The sequence below is a fragment of the Sebastes umbrosus genome, chromosome 5 (genome assembly GCF_015220745.1).
Source record: "Sebastes umbrosus isolate fSebUmb1 chromosome 5, fSebUmb1.pri, whole genome shotgun sequence".
Taxonomy (NCBI): domain Eukaryota; kingdom Metazoa; phylum Chordata; class Actinopteri; order Perciformes; family Sebastidae; genus Sebastes; species Sebastes umbrosus.
Genome location: NC_051273.1, coordinates 32089479 through 32112149, shown reverse-complemented (window position 1 = coordinate 32112149; position 22671 = coordinate 32089479). Strand labels below are relative to the sequence as shown.

Here is a 22671-nt window from a genome sequence, read left to right as displayed (position 1 = left end):
GATAATTAACTCACTATCACGAGAAAACAAAAGGTTGTTATTTTTTTTTTGTAATATGTACATACCTGTCACTGTAAATATAAATCCTACTCATCCAGTCCATGTATATCTATCCAGTATTTATTTCTTTGCACTATTTGTATTGTTTCCAACTTCCAGAACACTTGACTTGTATATAGACATTTTTTTTTCTCATTTTTGTATTCTTTAATTCTGTTATTTCTATTCTGAGCTGCATGAAACCGAAGTCAAATTCCATGTATGTATATACTTGGCGAAATAAACCTGATTCTTTTGGCAGTAGCTTCATATTTACCATACAGACACGATACTGCTATCGGTCTAACCGATAAAGAAAGAGAATAAACCTATTTTCCAAAATGCCGAACTATTCCTAAAGTATAGTGCGGAAGATTGGGTCAGCTCACCCTCTCCAGTGTCTTTCTGAGTGCTGACTTGTCTTTACCAAGGCGTGTCAGCACCCTCTCCATCTCTGCTCTCTCGCTCTGTAGCTTCTGCAAAGAGCTCTGCAGATCAGTGACCTTGTCCTGGATATCCTCCTTCTCTCGCTGCAGCTGCTGGGAGCTCCCCTGGGCCTGCAGTTCAGCTTCCTGCTGCTGCTTCAGACTCTGGGACACACAGTCGATCATCCGTACATCAAAATAGAGCCTAAACTTTTACACCTTTGATTTCACTTTAACCTCAGTGTGACTCACCTCCTTCAATGTCCTGTTATGTTTCTCCAGCTCAGAATTTTTAAGCTCCAAGTCCTCTTGGGCACGTTGAAGGTTCTGGATCTGGTCTGTTAGTGTATGGTTCAGCCTCTTTCTTTCTGAGAGGGCATCTCGTGTTTTATCCAGACGTTCCTATGATATACACTATACAGTGAGCCACTCAGTTTCATCAAAACATGATTTTGCACTCAGGCTGACCCTATATTCCTCCCCTTCCTTTATATTCGGTGTCTTTTTACAGTCCTTGACATATTGTTGAACGTTGCAGGGAAGTGTTTTGCTCGCGCTTTTTACTGCAATGACCTGACAGCATTTGAACAAATCAAGAGATTTATACCAAGCATGTCATGTTTTTGTTTGCTCAGTATCTTTAAAGTGCAGTCCCAAACGAAGACCGGAAAGCTCTCCTGAGAAGCTCTTGGAGAATTAATGAGCTTGCCTGAGCATTTTATTGCTCGGTCTTTGAGGTCCTTCAGGAAAACCACAGAAGGCAAAATGTAAATAAAAACTGCTCAGCCTGGAGCTGAGAGGGTTACATAGCTGCACTGTAAATCAAAGCACAGCAATGGAGGCATGGCTGTTCATCTTATTTTGAAGTTTCAATCAAACATCCTTATGTTGAGAGAGGGGGGGAAAGCTTACAAATAAAAAACATAACATGCAGTGATTTGTTTTATGTTACAGGAATGTTTTTCTTAAAACCTGCTGTACCTGCAGCAGCCTCCGGTCCAGCTCGCTGGCAGTCAGAGCCCTCTGCAGCTGTGTGATCTGCTCCTGCAGGGCTCCGCTGCTGCCCCTGTTGTCGCTGAGGGTGTTGGACAGTTTGTGTAACTGTTCTCTCAGCTGGCTCTCGTGCTGCTCGGCTCGAGACAGCGACGCGACCAGCCTCTCCTCGCTGACCCTCAGCGCTGCACCGCGGTCCTCGCTCTCGCCCAGCTTCCTCCTCAGCTCCGTCAGTCTTTCCTGCAGCGCCCCTGCCTCTGCGTCCAGCTCCGCTGCCCTGAGCTGGGCCCTCTGGAGCTCACCTTCAAGGGTGCGTTGGGAGAGCTCCAGTCGGCTCACCCTGCTCTCTGCTGCTTGCAGAGACTCCTTCAGCTTCTGTTGTTCCACATTTGCACGGGATTCTAAGCCCTGAAGGAGCTCCAACTTGTCCTGTGGAGGAATTGGCACACCAGATGTTACTGAAGATGCTGTACTGTTTTAGTTCATATCGATCTCTTTGTCTTTTACATACTTGCAGTGCCCTGGACTCAGCCTCAGCAGCTTGCAGGCTAGTCCTGAATTGAGCTACCTCCTCCTCAAGGTTTCTCTTCTCCCTCTCTGTACGACGTACTTCTTCTTCCTGCAGGGACAGGGATGTATGCGCCTGGTGCAATCGGTCTGCCGTCTCTCTTTTTCCTGGAACAATGTGTTACATATGATGTATATCTACACAGAATCAATATTAACTGTTTTTGTAGGATCCACTGGTTTTCTTACCCTGCTCTGATTGCTTCAAGGACTTCTGTAGATGTAGCAGCTGGGCGGCTGACTTATCCTGGCTTCCTTCGAGCTCTGCCACCTGCTGACTTAGACCAACCGCCTGAGCCTTTGCTTCATCCTGAGGGAATAATAACACATGTTTATGAGATTAAAAAGTGCCAAAAAACACGATTAATTGCATGACTGATAGTTAATCATGATAGGTCGCAAATTAATTGCACATTTTTTATCCGTTCAAAATGTACCTTAAAGGGAGATTTGTCAAGTATTTAATACTCTTGTCAACATGGGAGTGGGCAAATATGCTAGAAACCCTCACAGGTACTGTATTTAGCATAAAAAATATGCTCAAATCATAACATGGGAAAATGCAGCCCAACAGGCAACAACAGCTGTCAGTGTGTCAGTGTGCTGACTTGACTATGACTTGCCCCAAAACTGCATGTGATTATCATAAAGTGGGCATGTCTGTAAAGGGGAGACTTGTGGGTACCCATAGATCCCATTTTCATTCACATATCTGGAGGTCAGAGGTCAAGGGAGCCCTTTTTTCGGCAAAAATTTAGCGTAAGTTTGGTTGGTACTGATGGATTCCTTAGATTTTATAGTTTCATATGATACCAGTATCTTCACTCTAGCTTTAAAACTAGTTAAAACTAGTAATTGCATTAATGCATTAAAGAAATTAGTGGCGTTAAAAATGATTTGCATTAACGCGTTATTATCGTGTTAACTTTGATGGCATAATGACAACATAAACATTCTTAAGGGGCCCCTTTGTATTTCCTGTTGCAATGTTTGTTAAAGGGACAGTGTGCAGGATTTGCAACCAACTGAGTATCCCTCCGCTCACTCCTCTCTTTCCAAGACTGCGGTAAAGTGAACCGCCACGTGCAAAACCGTGGTAACGCCGTTCGCCTCGGTCAGAAGCCATCCTTACCATAGTAACACTACTTTAGGAGCAACGGAAGTCAGACAGCGGCTGGCGGTACCACGGTTTAGAACTCTGCGGCTCACGTTACCACAATTTCACAAGCGTTTTGGAGAACTACGGTGGCCTTCAGGTAACCTAAAAATGTGAAAGACTCTCTACAGAGTTAGTGTTTGGTTTGTCCGTTCTGGGCTACTGTAGAAACATGGCGGAGCAACATGGTGGACACCATGAAGAGGACCTGCTCCCTATGTAGATAGGCAGAGCTCATTCTAAGCTAACGAAAACACAACGATTCTTAGTTTCAGGTGATTATACACTCATGTAAACATAGTTATGAATATTATATTCCATTTCTGTTAATAGATCCCCCAAAATGTTACACACTGTTCCTTTAATGCAGTAGTTGACAGGAAGTAAACTTGGACCAAAGAATGGCAATGAAAAGGTCTATACCCTGTCTCTTTGTGTGTCCCTGAGGTCCTGCTGGAATTCCCTCAGGGTTGTATGCACTGAGTCCACGTCCAGCTCTTCCTCTTCACCACGAGACAACACAGATCCGTCTGTCTCATTGTCTCCCCCTAACCAGAGAACACACGTATTAATGTATCTGCTTATAGCAAGAAATTGCATCATTTTATTATGAAAGTGCATGGCCATACCTTTTGCTTGCAGGTACTTTCTCCAGGGAGAGGGAGACCGTCTACGGGACCCAGGTGTGCCTGAAAGCCTTGTATGGCTCATGCCAACAGTGCGGCGCAGAGCTGAACACAACCCCGCCAACTTGAGCTCCAGGTCCCTGCGTTTGGCATCGCCCAGGCCCAGCTGCTCCTCCAGGCCCTGGACCTTGATTTCAGCAAAGCCAACCTGCACAGAGAGTTCCTTGACCTGGATCCTGGAGTCTTCCAGTGCTTCCTCCAGCTGGGTGGTGGTTTCTATGTTCCTCTGGTCACACTGCTGCTGATGAGCCTCTCTTTCCTGCAGCAGCTCTCGGTTCTGACGCTCCGACGTCTCCAGTTCCACCACACGCCGTTGCAGACCTGAAACCTGCACAAGAACAGAGTCACAAGACAAACCTCAATTTCTCTACTGGTCATGCAGGTATTTGTTACTGTGGATTATGTCATAAGTAGCATACGGATCATAACTGGGGTGCTTTCAGAGGATTTATAATCTTTTACAATTTCAAGACACACTTGTCAACTCATACCTTGAATTGTCTGTCAGCTGTTAACATATTGCTTATGTAATGTTATCAGTGGTAACCGCCATATGAGAGCAGTGCAGAGCAGCGTCCGTGAGCTAGCCATTTGGGCACGCTAACATGCACTATATGTACTAACAGCACGTGCGGCTGGCTTTGTCGAAAAAGCAAGGAGAAGCTCAGATTACAACACAAACGGAGGGAGAGTGACTTCATTCTCTGCTCAGGTAGACATTACTCCACTATATCTTTACATAGCAAATAGTTGTTTGCTGCCATATTAATGCTCTGGATATTGACTTTAGCACCTTTTAATTCTTTTGTGGTAGGTTTTATTAAGATAGTTTTATTAAGACTTTATTAAGAGTTTTATTAAGAGAGTTTGGTTTGCAGAAGAATTGCCAACAGGCTAAACATCGATCTAACTACAGTACAGCAATGAAAAAACAGCGTTTAACAACACTACAGCGTGATTCCTGGGTGTTATCTAGAGACCAACACTTAACTGTGTAAATAATAGGGACATGGTTTCTGTAAAGGGTTAATGTGCTTTGAGCTGACAAGCTTGTCAGGTTCACTGATAAGGTTTCTAAACTGCATCATAAGAGGTTAAGGGGTACAAGAGTCATGACTGACATGTGACCTTTCTTTATGCCTTTATAGCAAAGCTTCTGAGACGCTTGCTCTGCAGACAAGGTCACAGCATATTTCAAAGACTGACATTTAGATATTTGTTATATTCAGTTTGAAAAAAGATGCATTAGCCAGACTTCAAATAGATCATAATAATGAGGAATCCATTTAGAGTTGCTTCGATGGTGTACATTCACTTGACAACACTGCCTGCTGCGGTCATGAGAATCCGGGGACCCCAAGAATGGGGTTATGAGACAGAAAAGGTTAAAACATTTTTTTTTTTTTATAGAATAGAAAGCCTTAATTTCCTGCCACACTGTTAATCAAAGCACATACTAACATTATATATATATATATATGTTTTTTTCATTTCTGGTAGTTTGTAATGATATCTGTAATAAACTGCTGTTCAGCTCTATTCACAAAATATTTCAAAGTAAAACTCAAGACAACCCATCACTAGTTACAGTAGAACATACAGTGTGTTATCGTTCACGTTTTCTGTCTCTGCATGAGTGTGGCAGGTATCCTTCAAGTATGTATGCAAAGGTGGAAAGTTTGCTCTAGCATGTTGTTAACAGACTAATTCCCGGAGGCCTTCTACCTCATTCAGTGCTGCCTCTCTGCCAGCCTCGCACTCCAGCACTCTCTGCTTGAGAGCGAACGCCTCGCGACGCGCCTCCTCCTCCTTCTGCTCCTCCTGACACACCCGGGCCTGCAGCTCCCGCAGCTCCTGCTTCTGACCGCTGTTCACGCCTTCGAGGACCTTTACCTGCTCATGTTAACATAGCACATACTACTTGAAGGTAATCCTTTATTGAAAATAAATCAGATGGAAAGCAGTTACCTCAATAATAGTCATCACCTGTCTGCGCAGCTCCTGCAGATCTCTGCGTGCCTGCAGGCGAGACTTCTCCAGCTCTCTCATACCGCTCCGTAGAGTGGTTGCCTCTTGGTGCATCGAGCTCCTGCATTCCTCTGAGACAGACACTTTCTGCTCCATCTCCTCCACGGCTCGTCTCAAGCTAGTCAAGATATGTTTAAAGGTAACAAGATGGACAAAATATCCATTGCTGCTTGAGAAACTACAAAAATTAAGGGAAATTTGCAGTTCCAAAGGTACAGCCGTACCTGCTGTTGTCAGTCTCTGCTCTCTTGATAAAAGCTCTTAACTCCTGATTAGAGGCTTGGATAGCCTCTTTCTCTCTGGTCTCGTCACCCAGGAGCCTTCTCAGGTCCAGAGCTTCTTTCCGTTGCTTGTCCCGCTCCTGAGCACAGTCCTGGAGCTCTCTGTGGGCCTCAATAAGCTCCCTTTGCCCTTTAATAAGTCCGTCCTCTGCCTCCTGCAGCTGCCGACGAAGGCCCTCCAACTTCGTGTCCAGATTATGGAGAATGAAAGGCACGATATGTCAATGAGGATAAACTAGGAAGTCTTAAGGATAAACCGTAAACCACTTATTCATGAGGTTAATAGATACGTTTTTTTCTTGTTCTTGGTTTCTTGATTGGTTGTCAACCCAATTTAGAATTTATCTGTTGATATCTGACTATAAAGCAAGGAATCTCCATCTGTCTTTCTGTCGGTATGTCCTTTGCATATCTCGAGAACTGCTCATTTATCTACTTCACACTTGGCGGGTGTATTGCTGGGGACCCAAGGGAGTGCAGTGTCGAATGTGGTGCAATTTAACCAGATGGTGGCGCTATAACCATGAACTTTATGTTTTGGCTGGCCTGTAACTTCTGAACTTTAACTCTCAGAAACTAAATTTGATTTTTCCCTTTTTTTCGGTCTAGATGAATCTATCCATATAAGCCACGCCCATTTGCTTCTAGAATGATTTTCCACAACTTTGAAGAGTGCTCCAGGGATGACATATTTTTGTAAGCCAGCCAGGAAGTTATCGTCATCGCCCTGGTTTCCCTCGACAAAAAGCCAATGGTATTTTTCTATTGGGTTTTGGATTATAGCAGAAAATAAGCTCTGTGGCAAACAAACGTTTAGGATACTTACACGTTTTGTTCAGCAAGGTAATCTCCACGAATGAACACCAATTTTATGATTTCTGAAGCGTAAATGCAATCGCCAGACGTAAAAAGATAACGTTAGGCTATAAACCAACTACAAACCCGCTCACATGAATGTGAGTATACACAACGAGGCTGTAAGGGTGGACGAGTGGGTGTGATGACGTTTAGTAGTGTCATTTAGCCACTTGTTAGCATCGCCTTTTTGAAGACACGCAAAAGCTTCAGAATTCCCGAGTGTGGTATTTATTAACGTTTTTTTATATTGTAGAACAAAACGTTAAAATCTCTTCCTTGTTTCAGGCATCTAACTAAAAACCCATTCGAAAAAAACATTGACCTTTAGACGAGGGAACCGGAAGTTCTAAAATGCTAACTCAATCCCGGATTTTTGGACTCATTCCTGTGGCACTCTATTGTGTCCAAATCTGTTTTTTTTTTGCAACACCTCCTACAATTTTAGAGTAATTGTTACCAAATTTGGTACAGAACATCTCTCGACCAAGCCGGAATAACATACTTTTTTGAATTGTTGATGTTCCATGCAGTTTTGCTATAGCTGGCCCTCAAAATGAGCTCAAACGCTGTGGGCAGGGCTTATATTACAAAAACGTCTTATCTCCTGAACGCTTTATGTTATTGTGATGTGTAGATATGATGACTGAGTGACCATGGCAAATTCGGTGCCATTTGGCCAATAGGCGGCGCTGTAGCAGCATCATCTATGTATTAAGGAAGTACTCACTGTCTGTCTGTGTGTGTTTGTCAATATGACCGCCCATCTCGAGATCTGTTCATCCAATCAGCTTCACACTTGGCGGGTGCAAGCAGTTCTTGATAACGCTGCAAGCAGTAGTTTTGGAAACCAAGCAATTGTCCCGTTCCGGATGGGCACGCGCTCCGAACGGGCACTGCACTAGTAAATTTTATATCGATATAAACATAGTTTATTGAAGAGTTAATAAGGACTTTAAAAATAAGCCTTGAACTGCTTTTAAAACTTGCCTGTTTTCAATATAAACGCAATAACCTAACACACACAAAAGTCTTTATGTTCTCAAAATCCATCAAAATCTTCTATGGGGCTGTTATCTACAGAACATCAAAAGCTCAAACACATGTATGTAATCATCAAAATCGAAAAGGAAAAATCCTTCTGCATACCGTAAGACTGATTTTGGATCAGATAATGCATTCATTGTTTGAAACCTCCACGTCTCCTATTTTAAGTGCCATGTGCACAATCTCAAGACTCTGTACGACCTATATTCAGTTTTATGGCAGCATGTTGTGTGTAGCGAGAGAAATGGGGAGGACAGAGCTTATCTGGGCATGGATAGGAGCCAGTTGGGCCTGTAGCCAGGTGCTGTCTCTCCCCATCTCCTTACTGTGGCTCGCAGTGTAAAGAATCCACAGAGAGCAACATGATAAACAGCAGCCACTCCCCCCCCCACCTCCGGGGCTGGTGGTCGTGGTGGAGGAGGGGTGCGAGAGGGAGGATGAGGAGCAGGATGAGGAGGAGGAGTAGTGTTATGTTCAGAGAGGCCACACAAGATGGTTCTTTCTCATAAAGTCTAATGTGAGAAAAAACAAGCCAGTGCTGATCTTGCCAATTATACTTTATTTTATCAGATTTTTTTTTTTCTTTTTGGGGCTGGGGGATGGTTGCGGAGGAGAAGGGCAGGGAATATGAGGGCAGCAGTGTTGTGTTATGTGGATGGGAGAGGGGGACCTAGAGTCCCAGTGGAGCCAGCCTCTCGCTGCTGCAAGGGAGAAAATAAACACTCCCCTACTGGCTTATTTACACAAGGGGTTAACTCAAACTTTGATTTCGTATTATGGTACCAGGGACCGTATCCTCTCCACCCTCTTCGTTCTCTCTCTCCCCTTGCTTTCTTCCTCTTCCATGCTCACTAGCTCTCCGTCACACGCTCTCACTCCTGCTTTGTCACTGCCTGACATGAGAATCCTGCGATGGGATTAGTGAAAATAATCAAACAAGGAAAACGAGCAGGGGTGGCGGCCAAATATGACAGTGTCGCTGAAGCTTGACTTGATATATTGTGGGGAGGGCCGTCCAAACCTCAAAACTATTCTGCTCTGGCTCCACACAACCTCATTCACTATACTTTGACAAGACTAAGGAGACAGAGCGAAGACAGGATGATCCTCATTTTCGCTTTTTTCATTGAAACCCAAAAAGTCCCACACAGATAAACAATCCCCTTTTCCAGGGAAACGAGGCTTTTAAATCACGGCATGGTGAGGCCCTTACAACTCTGCACTTACATCTTAATGAGGTGACTGTGAGCTTGTTTTCACTAAAACGCCCAGCGACCCTGTGGCTGCAAACCTGACCTCGAGCAACCCCGAGAGATGAGATTTACAGCTCTCATTTGGCTCTGGGAGGTATGTCATTAAGCCAAAATTTTAGATTCTAATTGCGCTTTTATGTTTATATTAAGGTCAATGGAACAAAATTTTCCTCCAGTGGACTGGACAGGAAAAAGACACAGAGAGGGAGTCTTAAGATTGGACACCACCTCTCCTTGTAGGATTTGGCCCTGTGCACTCTGCACCTGATGGCACCCTGATGCTAGTAAAGCTCTGTGGCATCTGCCAATGTCAACAGCGGCCTATGGTAAATGGCTCTCCCTCACACTGTTACTAATTGGTGCAAACTCCCTCTCACGCTAGAAGCAGATCTGAGGTCTCCCATCCTATGCCAAGCCAAACAGGCCTGTAATTTCCTATCCATTTCTGTGATCCTACTGCACAAACCACCTCTGGAGACATCCACCCTATATATTCTATGAATTGCTTTATATTTACCTGCCAACATCCATTCACGACATTAAGACATTAGTCCTGTATGAGTCATCAACGGAGCAGATATTATCATACATTAGTGCCACTGAAGACCATGATATTTCTGTTTAAAGGTGCTAAATGCAAGATTGGGAGCACTTCTATTGCCTCCGCACGGCTCTCAACATGGCGACAGCTGAGCCCCCAGGAAGTGCGCTTGGCTTTGAAGCAAATTTCCGTAGTGGCCCAAAAAGACTTTTCACCATAGACGTACATTGGGAAAGAGATGTCTGTAAAACAACGGATTCATTTTTTTTTTACATAAATCAACTTCCCAGTACGAACACTTGAATATCCCTTATTTAAATCATTAGGTCCTAAAAGTTGTAAAATGCACTAACAGCTGAATCCAGATTTATTCTCCTTCCTCCGTTCATTTGAATGAGCCTCAGACCGAGGATGGACCGAGGGCTGGGAGGCGAGGTTAAAGGAACGGCTACTGCGCCTACTCTATGGGCCCAATGGATGCGGAAGACGTTGTAAGATCTGGGTACTTCATCACTCGGCAGTCGAGCCATTTTGGCTTCATGCACCACTGAGTAACTCTCAAAGGAATGAACGGGAGTCCACTTCCAACGCAGTTCTCTTTATGCATCCATGGAGCCGGCAGCTCGTAGCTAACAGTGCTAACCTGGGGGGAACCGAAGGGTGGCTGCTACGCTTCCACGACAGCGCCGTCCAGCTGTGACCGTCATATGAGAGCAGTGCACAGTAGTGCCAGCCGTGAGCTAGCCAGTAGGACACGTTCACATGCACGAACATGCGCTAAAAGCTAATGCAGCTGGCCCGGATATGTCAACAAAGGAAGGAGAAGCCCTGATTACAAGAGCAACTTCATTCTCTGCTCATGTAGACATTACTCCTCTATATCTTTACAGAGACAATAGTTGTGATGCTATATTAATGCTCTGGATAACGAATAGAGCACCTTTAGAAAAAAAAAAGAGCTGACGTTTTTAAAGGTTCTCACCTCCTGTTGTACATGTTCTCTCTGCTGGTTCAACTCTCTGACCTGCTCAATTAGACTCTTCTTGGCATTCTCATGGGAGTTCAAAGACTCCTCAAATTGAGTCCTCAAGTCTTGCAGCTCAGACTGAATGACAGCCGTTATATTCTGGAACGAAGAGGTACACAAATTGGTTAGCTGAGTTATATGCAAAGAATGAGAAAAGTGACCAGTGTGACCCTGCCATATTTTTACCTTTTCCTGCTCCTGTTTGCTAAGTGCCTCCCTCTGCGTGCACTCGAGCTCCATGCCTGCCGTGGCCAGGTCCTGCTGCAGTGCTGCTAGCTTCTCCGCGAGGGCAGCCTTCTCTGCCTCCTTCTGGGACAAAGCCTGGACACGACAGACTGCAAGGTCAGGGTCATTCATAATATAACTCACAAACTAGAATAACAGCCTTGCGGTTGTATACCTCCGCCAACCAGTCAAGTTACAGTTTACATCCATGTCTGTCCAAAATGTCATCACGTGGACGTTTATGCCAAATTGGAAGAAATTTGCTCAAGGCGTTCCTGAGATATCACGAGAATGGGATGTACGTGAGGTCACAGTGACCTTGACCTTTGACCAACAAATTTTGACCATGAAATGAAGTTCATCACTTAGTCCAAGTGGACGTTTGTGCTAAATTTGAAGAAATTACGTCAAAGCGTTCCTGAGGTATCGCGTTCACGAGAATGGGCCGGACATACATACGTACGGATGGACAGATGTACGGATGTCGTACCTACGTAGAGACTTAGGTACAGATGGACAGACAGACAGCCCGAAAACATAATGCCTCCAGCCACGGCACTCGCCGGCGCGGACGCATTAAAAAACTGGGGACATGGACACACAGGAGCTATCGTGCTTAGATAAACTTCCACTGTAGGACAAGGAATGGACCTAGCATCTTGCATGAGGATACTGGCAGTACATGTGGCTTTTGATGGACATACACTGGCAACTGTGAAGACAAAACTTGGGATGTTATGGTTATGAGGCAATTCTTGGCCGATCCTAAAATACTCCACTCTAAATTTTAAGGTTCATAAACAATCATAACAAACCTATGAAGACCACCTCACACACCTGCTGCTTTTCACTCTCAGCCTGCAGGAGTCTTTGGTTGAAGTCCTGCTGCAGCCCGGCCAGCTCCTCTTGCACCTGCTGCAGCTCCTTCTGGCTGCGCGCACGCCATTCCTCACACTGTCTACGCAGCTGCTCCTCCGCCTGCTCCCAGCTGAACTGTCAGCTCCGCACACTGTTGTTCCTGTTAGTTAATAGATAGCTAAAGCATCCGATTTAAATTTCATTAAGCCAACTTAGCTATGCGAGTCTTACTGGACCTTTTGCCGGCGTTCAGCTTCAAGCTGCTCTCTGTGAATCTGTTCTTTTTTGTTCAGGTTCAGCAGGGCATCCCTCTCCACCTGTGCCAGCTGCTCCTCCAGCTTACTCCGCTCCTGTGCAGCTTGCGCAAACTGGCGTTCGGCATCCACACGCATCCGAGCAGCATCGCCTGGACAGATGTATCCAATCTCTATCAAAATCCCACTCAATTATTAGATGGACACACTCAGGATCAGCGAGATTCTATTCACAGTTTTATTTATAGGGGATACTCATCCATGTCTTTATGTGGAACATGCTAGCTTAACACGACTTATCTGATCCATGTGTGTTTGTGCGGAGTGGTGGGACCCTGGTCAGCTGAGAAAGCAGCCCCAGTGATCCCGCAGCCCAGCTGTTGCAGAGCTCAGAGCTGAAATATGGATCTCTAGTGGGCTGTTGGAAAGGCTTCATGGCCAGGGGGCTTGGCACGGAGGACAGCGGGGTCTCTGAGGGAGGGGGCTACTCACGCGTCAAGGCCTCGTTAGCCAGGAGTAGGCTGCGCCTCTCCCCCTCAGTCCTGGTGCGCTCGGCCTCCAGAGACGAGGCAAGCTCCTGGCTCTCGAACAGAGCCGTCTCCAGGGACTCCTTCTCGGCTCTGGAACACAGCGGTAAAGTGGTTTGAGCTCTGAAGAAAAAACACCTTTGAACCACTAGGTGTAGGTCATAAAATCCAATGATCCATCATGAGCATAGTTTCCAAATAAAACCATGTTACTTAAAGACTCTTGTTACATGTGACTTGCTGTGCTTTAGAAAGTAAGATTTGCTTAAAAGTCAAAAATCTTAAATACACATTGGCAGTTGGTCTGACTAAACAAACACACACACACACACACACACACACACACAAACTGGGTTGTTTATGATGCTTTCGAGGAGATTTACTGACTAACATTCATTCCTTACACTCTTAACCTTAACCTTAACCATATCCATAACCGATATATGCCTAACCCCAACCCTGACCCTGACCTAAACCAATGATGACAGAAACTATTTTACTGTATGCTGAATACAACTGCAGAAAACAACCTGGGAAAACTAGTTATAAATCTGAAATTGGTCCCGAGCATTTCAGAGGTCAGACCACACAAACAAACACACGCGCACACACACATACACAAATGCACAAACACACACAAACCTAAGTGCAACCAGCTCCTGCGTGAGACCACAGGCCTTTCGGTCAGCAGAGTTTAGCTTGACATCCAGAGTGGCCCTGGCCTTGGCCAGCTCCTCCCTGTCATGGGTAGCTCTCTTTAGGGCTGTGGTCTGCGTCTCGATCTCCTTCCTGCACGCACACAGCTCTTCTGACACAGTCTTCAACCGCCTGTTGACCTGAACACCGACAAACACAAATTTAAAAAAAATGCCACGAAGTAATGAATTCATAATTTTTGCTTCAAGTTGACAAAATAAAGACTGCATTCAAACTATAGTATACACACTTCATATCTATATTCTCATAACTGTGTAACAAATTGTTCATGAGCAGCAGAAGGAACACGGTCGGTATTGTGAATCTGTTGGATTGAGAGTGAACCACCCAACCTCTACATTTCATGCAGCTACTTTTGCTGTACTAACATTGAACTCTACCCCTCGTTTTGCTGTTATGAAGCATAAATTAAACAAACGTTAAGCGATTCATGACAGTGTGTAGGAACTGCAGGGCCATAACAAATGCACCGCCTGAAGCAAAACATAAATGATTAGTGGGGGTTACGATTTTTTTTCCAGTTACCACTTAAATCACTATGACACACCACAGGAGCTATATCTAGCAAGAAAAATAATGAACAGGGAACATGTGCAGTTGATGCGGAACTTGCTGAGTTTTATTCAGCATTTATTAAACTCAACACATTATTGTATGAAAGTACTGAGGAGAAGATTGTCCTGGGATTCAACTTGAACACTTGAACGCAAACTTGATAGCTGGGGTAAGTAAAATGCCACGTTGGGCTACTGAATCTAGCAACTCACTTGTCTGACTAGGCAAGTGGTAAAAAAGAATGAAACACATAGTTCTTTCCGGAGATGGAGTGAGCCATCTCGCTTCCTTCCCATATCTGTTGAGAGTTGCACATGCACAGTACCGATCGGGCACTCGCAAGAATTTGGTGGCGGGTAAAGACAAAGTTTATGAGATGAAGTGCAAGCAAGCATTTCAATTATCCTGGAAACAGGAGTTTAGTTGGGTGGAGTTAGAGGATATGGACGAAACTTCAGATTAATTTACCTAAATAAAGTGTAAACATGACAAATAACTTTGGTCTTTGTTGTTATTTGATAACCGCTAATAAATAAAACAATTTGTATAGGTGCAAGTAAAAATTGTCTTTGGACAAGTACATTTTTGACCAATCTTGGATTCTTCCAAGATTGCCCAACCGGGCAAGTGAAAAATAGAGTTGCAAATGGTTTAAAAGGTCAAAGAAAAACATTACTTGAGGCATTGACAGTCGACAGATTTCAGTGTCATTTAAAGCAGTGGTTCCCAAATTAAACCATGGATACCCATTTGATCAAATCTTTGCTTTAAGATGTTTTATTACAGAAAGTGTATGAAGCCCATGACCAAAATAGTCCTACATTCTGTCATTGTCTTACTTATGGATGGAATCATAGTGAAAATAAATGATTCCCTTTTTTTGCTGGAGACTCCCTAGAACCCCCTCAAGGACCCCTCGGGGGTCCCCGGACCCCACTTTGAAAACTACTGTTCTAAAGGACTATTTCAACATTTTGGGGAAATACACTTTTTTGCTTTCTCGCTGGTAGGTTAGATGAGAAGATCGATACCACTCTAACATCTGTACGCTAAATATGAAGCTGGAGCCAGGAGGTGATTAGCTTAACATTTAAGCTTCAGTAGGCAGTATATTTTTGGCATCATTGGGCGAAAATTCCGTAATAACTTTTCAGCATATTGTAATTCAAGTGTTCTGAGAGAAAACTAGACCTCTACAATTCCTCATGGCTCTGCTTTCAGGCTTTAAAAAATCTAGCTCGTCACGGGAGACTTTGGCCAATCACAGGTCATTTCAGAGAGAGAGCGTTCCTATTGGCTGTGCTCCGGCTGGTGGGCGGTGCTTGGTATTTCCTCAACTGTTCTCAACATGGCTGCCGGGCCACAAACTTTCTCATTTTACAGATAAACAGTACACAACAAGATGTTTCTGAAACATTTGAGGTGAGAAATAGGCATTACAGTAACAGAATATTAATTCATATTTGATCAGCGCTGCCTAGTTTGACCGTTTGATTGGACTTCGCGAGTGATTGACAGCCAGCTCTCATAGACTACAGCTGGACGGCAGACGCCAGATCAGCTCTGATTGGTTGTTTTCCTTCGGTCTGTGAAATCTTGCAGATGCCATTAAGAGCACTGGAGGACACCGGAGGACACAGAGGCACATGATTTTTTTCAGATTACCTGTCTCATGCACTACTGTCGGGATATAGTGACCGTTTTATGAAAATAACTTTTTTTAATCATATTTGCTCCATTTCTACCCACTGCTGCTTTAAGACTGGAAGCATGTGGAAACAGCTGGCTCTATCCAAAGGAAATTCAGCCTAAAGGCATCTCTAAAGCTCATTAATTAACATGTTGTATCTTTGTTTACTTTACTCCGTACAAAAACCAAAGAGTAAAAACAACAAGTTGTGATTTTACAAGGGGTTACGTACAGGAACTATTTTTTGGCCTGCCCAGTGACTTCCTTCTGCTTGCCTGGCAACCTCCCTGTGACAACAAAACTGCACCGGCCACGAAATAGTTCCAACATGTAACCCCTCGTAAAACCACAACCGGTCATCCTTACATTACTGTTAGTGTACAGTTTAAACAAACAAGGAATGACGTGTGAATTGGTGAGCTATAGAGCTGCTGTTAGGTCTTTTATGCTAAGCTAAACTAACCGGCTGCAGGCTTCAACTTCATATTTAGCAAACACACATTAGAGAGTGGTATTAATCTTCTCATCTAACTCTCAGCAAGAAAGCAGATTAGTTTATTTCCCAAAATGTCAAACTATTCATTGGTGGGTTATTCTCCTGTTTTGAAACAAGCAATGATAAAGCTTTATTCTGAAACAGGAAATCTTTTTTACTGTAAACTGTAAGATCTCAAAATTGTATTACCCTGGCCAGTTCCTAACACACCATCACACAATGGTGTCTATAACGGGGCCCTGCAACTTCTAATATTTCACTGCAACGAATTGTTTGAAAAGCAACTATCACTGTAAGTTGATTTCGAACTAAACTAACACCGAACTCACACTAACTAAATATTAGCACATGATGTGTTTCAGCCTCTCCTTGGGTAAATATTAAAGTGGATGAACAACACCAATGTTATGGATGTGAGTGGCGCCGAATGAGGGGATGAAACATGAGCTTTCGTGCAATGGAGGCCACTCCAGGGCTTGTTTTATACACAGCTGATTTATTTTTACAGATAAGCTGTCTAAAAATGTTTGGATGGAATTTGTCAAATTGTTTAGGTTTGTTATATTCTCGCCGAGATCAACACGGATATCCCAGTTTCACATTCAGAACAGATAACAAAACAGGGGAGGATTCTTTTCATTCTTTAGGGGACGGAACACAGAGATCTGGATCTGCTGAGGGAAGAATGGGAATACTTTAGGTGTTAATTTATTGGGTCTTTCACTAACCCCCACTGGATATATTATATGTCTATCTATTTATCTTTTCCAGTTCACATTTGTTCATGAAGATCCCTTGCTTGTTATGTCCCAAGGCACTCATAAAACACAGAGTGGGGCTCTCCATATCCCATTTGAAAGAAAAAAAAAAACATAGCAGATGTGTCCAGTACCTCCAATACATTGCTATTTAATGTGATCACAAGCTCCATGAACCTGCTGAAAGCTATAAATAACATCAACGTAGCTCTCCCAGGTGGTGGGAGTTGGGAGGATGGAGGCTGAGGTGGTGTGTGAATGGCCGGGGGTCTCTGACCTGGGAGTGCTGCTCCAGGGCCTGAGCGCTCTCCTTCTGCAGCACGCTCAGCTCCGCTTCAAGTTTCTGGCAGAGATCCTGCGAGTGGCTGTGGGAGCTCTCCAGGGCTTGTTTCTCAGCGAGGAGATTCATCATCTCCTGGTGCACCCGCGCCGTCTCCTCCCTGGCTGCTGCCCGCTCCATTTCAGCTTCCCGTCTACGTTCACCTAGCTCCGTCTTCTCACCTTCTGTCTGGAAGGGGAATTAAATTATTTCACTTTTCTGCATTTCCATCAACGTTACAGGGCAACTGCACGCCACGGCTACTGACCTGCAGCAGGATACGGTTGAGTTCCACTTTGTCTTTGGCTAAGCCTTCGCTCAGGGCAGCCATTTTAGCCAGAGAATCTTTTAGGGCAGCCTCTTGATTCTGCAGTTTGGTGAAGGCTAACTCGTGTGCAGCACTCTGGGACTCACTCTGTGGAGTGAATCATAAATATTAGAAGGTTTTATATACTGTAGAGGTAGACTGATTAATCAGTTTGGCTGATTAATCAGCGCCGATAGGACGTTTTACAAACTGTCGTTATCAGCAAAACTGGGTTCCGATAGTGGCATGCAGGGACGTATATTACTGTAAAAAAAATATTAATAATCATTTTTTAAAGAAATGCTGATGGGCAACCTTTGACATTTTCTGCATCGAGGTAACAAATGAACAAATAAATAAAGAGAAAAAGAAATACACTTTTCACCCCTTGAGCTCTCTCACACTTTCTCATCTGCCCGGCCGACACTTATTTGTTAATAAAAGTATAAATTGTAGTAAAACTGACTAAACACTTTTAAGCCAACAATATCAGGGACCAGGTGTTTATTTATGTCATAATAAATACAATTATTTGCTGCACGGTGGTGCAGTGGTTAGCACTGTCACCTCACAGCAAGAGGGTCCAGGTTCAAACCTGGTTTGGGGCCCTTCTGTGTGGAGTTTACACATTCTCCCCGTGTTACAGTGAATGAATGAATGAAAAAAAAATGCCGGTTAGGGCGCCTGCCCTTCCTCTTTTTCTGCATTGAGGTAACAAATGAACAAATAGGTAAAGAAATACACTTTTCAACTCTGTAACTCTCTTTCTCACTCTTTTTCATCTATCCGGCACACACTTATTTGTTAGCTATATTATAATAAACTATATAATTTCGCTTATGGCACCAAAAAGGCTATAGCCGGCCCTTTTCCAAATAATCCAGCCACGTAACTATCTATTCATGAAATGAAATCGCACACTTTAGGATCCTCGTTACCCCGGGAATATGCACGAACATTAATGGTTTGCAAGAGTGGCATTTAACAATGTACGAGACGCAACAGAAATAATCCTGGTCAGTCATACTGTAAGCCACAGAACAACGCATCGCCCATTGAATGAATACAGATTTATTAAAAACGCCGAATGCAAAAGTAGCCAACTAGGCTGTTGCAGAAGTTCATTAATCGGCTATTGGGCTCCAAACTATTGTTATTATATCAGCCTTTAAAAATCTAATATTGGTCGACCTCTGTTTTTATACTCTTAGGGAGAATCTACAAACACAGATCAGGCTACCTAGTGCAGAACAAAGCGGTCTACCTTGCTGAGAGCCAGAGCGAGGCTGGCCTTATCATCCTCCAACACCTCCTTCTGCAGGGTGATTTGACTCAGTGCCTCCTTCACAGTCACAAGCTCCCTACGCAGAGTCGAGTGCTTCCCTTCAAGCTCCTCCAGACTCCTTTCGCTGAAACACAAAATGTAACACATACATGACTATCTCACATTGTTCCTTTGTCTCACACACGCAGATTTTTTATATAAACAAAATCCCTTAACAGCCATCCATCTCCACTTTGAGAGATGGAGAAATGTTGGTGCCAAAGGCCAGAACACTGAGGGAGTTATTGTATCGCATGTCCTGCTCCAATTCTCAGCTAATCAAATTTTTTTGAAGCAAAAGAAACCCTCAAAAAGAGGAACACAAACTTTTCCTCTTGCATGAGTGCAGTAATGCAATGTAAATCATTTACATTTCATCCAAATGTCATTTGGGTGCATTGCCGGCCGGAGAATGACATGTGTTACTGATCTGAACTGTAAACAAACGGAGCTTGAAAACAATCGTGGGTGACGGGATGCGTGTTGTGTAACGGTCATCCTCCCTCGGCTCGTGCTGTGTACCCTCTTTGGGCCTCTGTGCGCTGGCGTGCCAGCTGCGTCTCCAGATCCTCCCTCTGCTGCCTCAGGAGGTCCCGCTGTCTCTGGAGCTCCAGTGATGAGCCTCGCAGTACCTCCAGCTCGGCACGCTGGGAGTCCACCTCCTGCTGCAGCCCCGACTGCAGCTTCTCCAGGCTGCCCTTCTCACTGCGAGACATGGAGGTGGAGAGAGGCAGGGAGGTCAGATGTTGCACAATGATCACCATCATTATCAAAACACTTGATTTTTCTAAAAAACAATGTCAACAAAACCCTTCACAACATAACAAACACTGTATAATGTTGTATAAATATTGTTTTTGGTGAGCTTTCAATATATTTAAAGGGATAGTTTGGGTGTTTTGAAGTGGGGTTGTGTGAGGTACTTATTCATAGTAGGTGTATTACTTACAGTAGATGACGGTCGGCACGCCCTCAGCTTGGAGAAACAGACATGAGTACCGACACCGGAGAAAAGCAATACAGTGCTGTGGACGGGGTCGACAGAAAGTGTACGCTATGTTTAGAATATTTTCAGAGCTTTATCTTGCCTTCAGACAGCACTTTCCTTCTGGGAAAGTGAAGCTTATTTATGATTTCACTTTCAGTTCAGTCCGTTGTCGGAAAATATTCTAAATATAGCATACACTTAAACGGATATCAATTGTTGTAGGTGAGTCTTTCTTTTAGGTGACTAAAATAAGTTTTCTGCCTCCCCCGTCCACAGCACTGTATTGCTTTGCTCTGGTGCCGGTGCTCTGCTTCTCGATGCTGGGGGCACGTCGACCGTCATCTACTGTAAGTAATACACCAATTATGGATAAGTACCTCATACAACCCCATTTCAAAACACCCAAACTACCAGACTACCATTAAATATGTTTTTTTACTTGATTAAACATAAAACCAAGCTATAATAATTGTCATCATCATCATTATAACATTTGTATTTTTCCAAAAACAACATTTAAGTCTAATGACAATTTCACCAATAACAAAACAAAGTTTAGAAAATATGAAACAGAATACACACAGCTGCAGTCCTGAAGCTGCATCACAGAAAAAGGATAATAGCTGCATGACCAGGCTGTACCTGGAGATGAGCTCCAGTGAGCAGCGGTATCTGTTGCCGTCTCGGAGGCTTTCCTCTAGAGCTGTTTTAGCCTCCTGACTTTCCCTCCTAACTTCCTGGATCTTGTGCTCCAGCTCTCTCCTCTCACTGTCCCTCTCCTGCAGGCGGTCACGCAGTGTTTCCACCTGCTCCAGGGCAGCATCCAGACGCCCTCGTAGGTCCTGCGGTTTTAACATGGGTGCGTTGTTTGTGGTGTGTAGTAGTTATTGAAAGTAGAGTGAAATATCATTACAACGTGTTATCTCAGACATATTATCTCTCTAAAACAGTGGCTCCCCACATTTTTGGCTTCTGATCTCTTAAAATTAAGCTATATCTACTCATTACAAACTATGACTTAAGTGTGTACATGAATAGCATGATTTTTTTCTAGGGGATGGTTCTTTTTTCGGGGGAGATAGCAGGTCAACAGTAGACATCACATTGAAGTGGTGTACATCATCTGAAAGCTGGGAACCTGGAGATTAATTTAACCGTTAACCCTCGAGCACTTCTGTTCTGTAAACTGCTCAGAAATCCCCTTATTGTCAGTATACAAAAGGAAAACCATCAACCCTCTGAATGCACTAAGACTGTAGTTTGTGGCTGTAAAGTTTCATGAGGCTGTGATTATCCTAGAGGTCCCCACAGGTCATTTTTTACAGTGAGGTCAAGTTTAAAAAAATGGTCTCACTATATGAAATGACTACTAAGGGGGCTAACATCATCACACATGAATACAATTGGGCTCACTGAATCCACAATGTTCTCAGCTTTCCAGTCATACCCAATTTATGTAATTCAAGACTGTTTAGGGACCTCAGTATGCAGAAATATTCAAATACACCATTTTTGGAATAGGCAAAAATAACACATTTATACTACATTAAAAAAACTGCATGTTTTTCACCCAAAACTGCATGTGATTATCATAAAATGGGCATGTCTGTAAAGGGAAGACTCAAGGGTACCTATAGAAGCCTCCCATAGGGACCCCTGTGAATATGGCCCTGCCAGTTTTTCCATTGCCAAAATATAGCCTAACTTTGGAGCATTATTTAGCTTCCTTCCCGACAAGCTAGCATAACATATACCAATGGATGCCCTAGGTCGTTGAGTTTCATATGATACCATTATCTTCACTTTTGCTCTAAGAATAAGCCCGCTACAGCCTCTAAAAGACAGTAATGTCAGCTACCCTCAGGTTGGGAGCCACCGTTCTAAAACATCTACAATAAGGAAAGAATGAAAAGCAGCCATTTTTGTTGGACCTGTGTTTGTTTCTGGTGCTTGGAGAGAGCGCTCTGCACAGCCATCAGTGACGTGTTCCTCAGAGGAGACCGGCCATGAAGAGGTGAGGAGGACGCACTTTCAGAGCCACTACCATCACCCTCACCGCCAAACACCTGGATATGGCACATATAGTGAAGGAGAATGGAAAAAAACACACATGAATCTTCTTGTGTGCTAACCTCATGCCTAATATATCTCAGTGTATTGTTTTGTTCTGACCTGGTGAACATGGCATAACATCTTTTGGAGGGCTTGGATCTCTGTGTGGAGGACCTCCATCTCTGCTTTATCCTCTGTTCTCCTCGTCTCCTGAGCAGAAAACCATTAAGGTCAGATAAGCAGCACACACAGAGCAAGCCTGACATTCACCAGACTGCAGCCCTCTAGACGAGGAAGTTGTGGAGTTTATCAAGCCTATAGGGTCCAGACTACATCCAGTGTAACCCCCTTAACCCCCCGTCTATCTACCACCTCCCAGGCATGATTCCCAAAGTCCCACCATCCTGTCCAGACTGATCTGCATGGTGTTGAGGCCGGAATCCTTCTCGCTGTTCTGGCTGCGAAGGTGCTTCCCTGTGTCAGTCAGCTCCAGGATTCTATATCAATCCATATACATGGAAATGGACAGAGGATTAAATCACAAACACACACGGTTCCCTGAGACACTGGAGATACAAGACTGGCATGTACTGTGCTTCTCCTCTACTAGACCATCAACACTATCATATTCTCTGCATAGAATCATGGGCTTAACAATGACTTCTGATACGATCAACAGCCAGCTAAGACTCTGAATACAAAG

At 43.9% G+C, this 22671-nt stretch overlaps 1 protein-coding gene across 1 annotated transcript in view; it reads right to left on the bottom strand.

The window, feature by feature from the left end:
- crocc2 (ciliary rootlet coiled-coil, rootletin family member 2) overlaps positions 1 to 22671 on the bottom strand; it is a 46139-nt gene that overhangs the window by 3126 nt on the left and 20342 nt on the right. The window contains 25 exon segments of the mRNA XM_037770276.1: positions 429 to 629; positions 717 to 866; positions 1446 to 1886; positions 1969 to 2132; positions 2214 to 2334; positions 3604 to 3728; positions 3810 to 4194; positions 5592 to 5759; positions 5853 to 6012; positions 6119 to 6357; positions 10854 to 10997; positions 11085 to 11219; positions 11961 to 12107; positions 12109 to 12141; positions 12218 to 12387; positions 12728 to 12855; positions 13405 to 13598; positions 17256 to 17486; positions 17566 to 17712; positions 18869 to 19013; positions 19451 to 19633; positions 20559 to 20758; positions 21848 to 21982; positions 22089 to 22178; positions 22369 to 22465. Of these exon segments, the coding sequence (XP_037626204.1) occupies positions 429 to 629; positions 717 to 866; positions 1446 to 1886; positions 1969 to 2132; positions 2214 to 2334; positions 3604 to 3728; positions 3810 to 4194; positions 5592 to 5759; positions 5853 to 6012; positions 6119 to 6357; positions 10854 to 10997; positions 11085 to 11219; positions 11961 to 12107; positions 12109 to 12141; positions 12218 to 12387; positions 12728 to 12855; positions 13405 to 13598; positions 17256 to 17486; positions 17566 to 17712; positions 18869 to 19013; positions 19451 to 19633; positions 20559 to 20758; positions 21848 to 21982; positions 22089 to 22178; positions 22369 to 22465 (4333 nt within the window).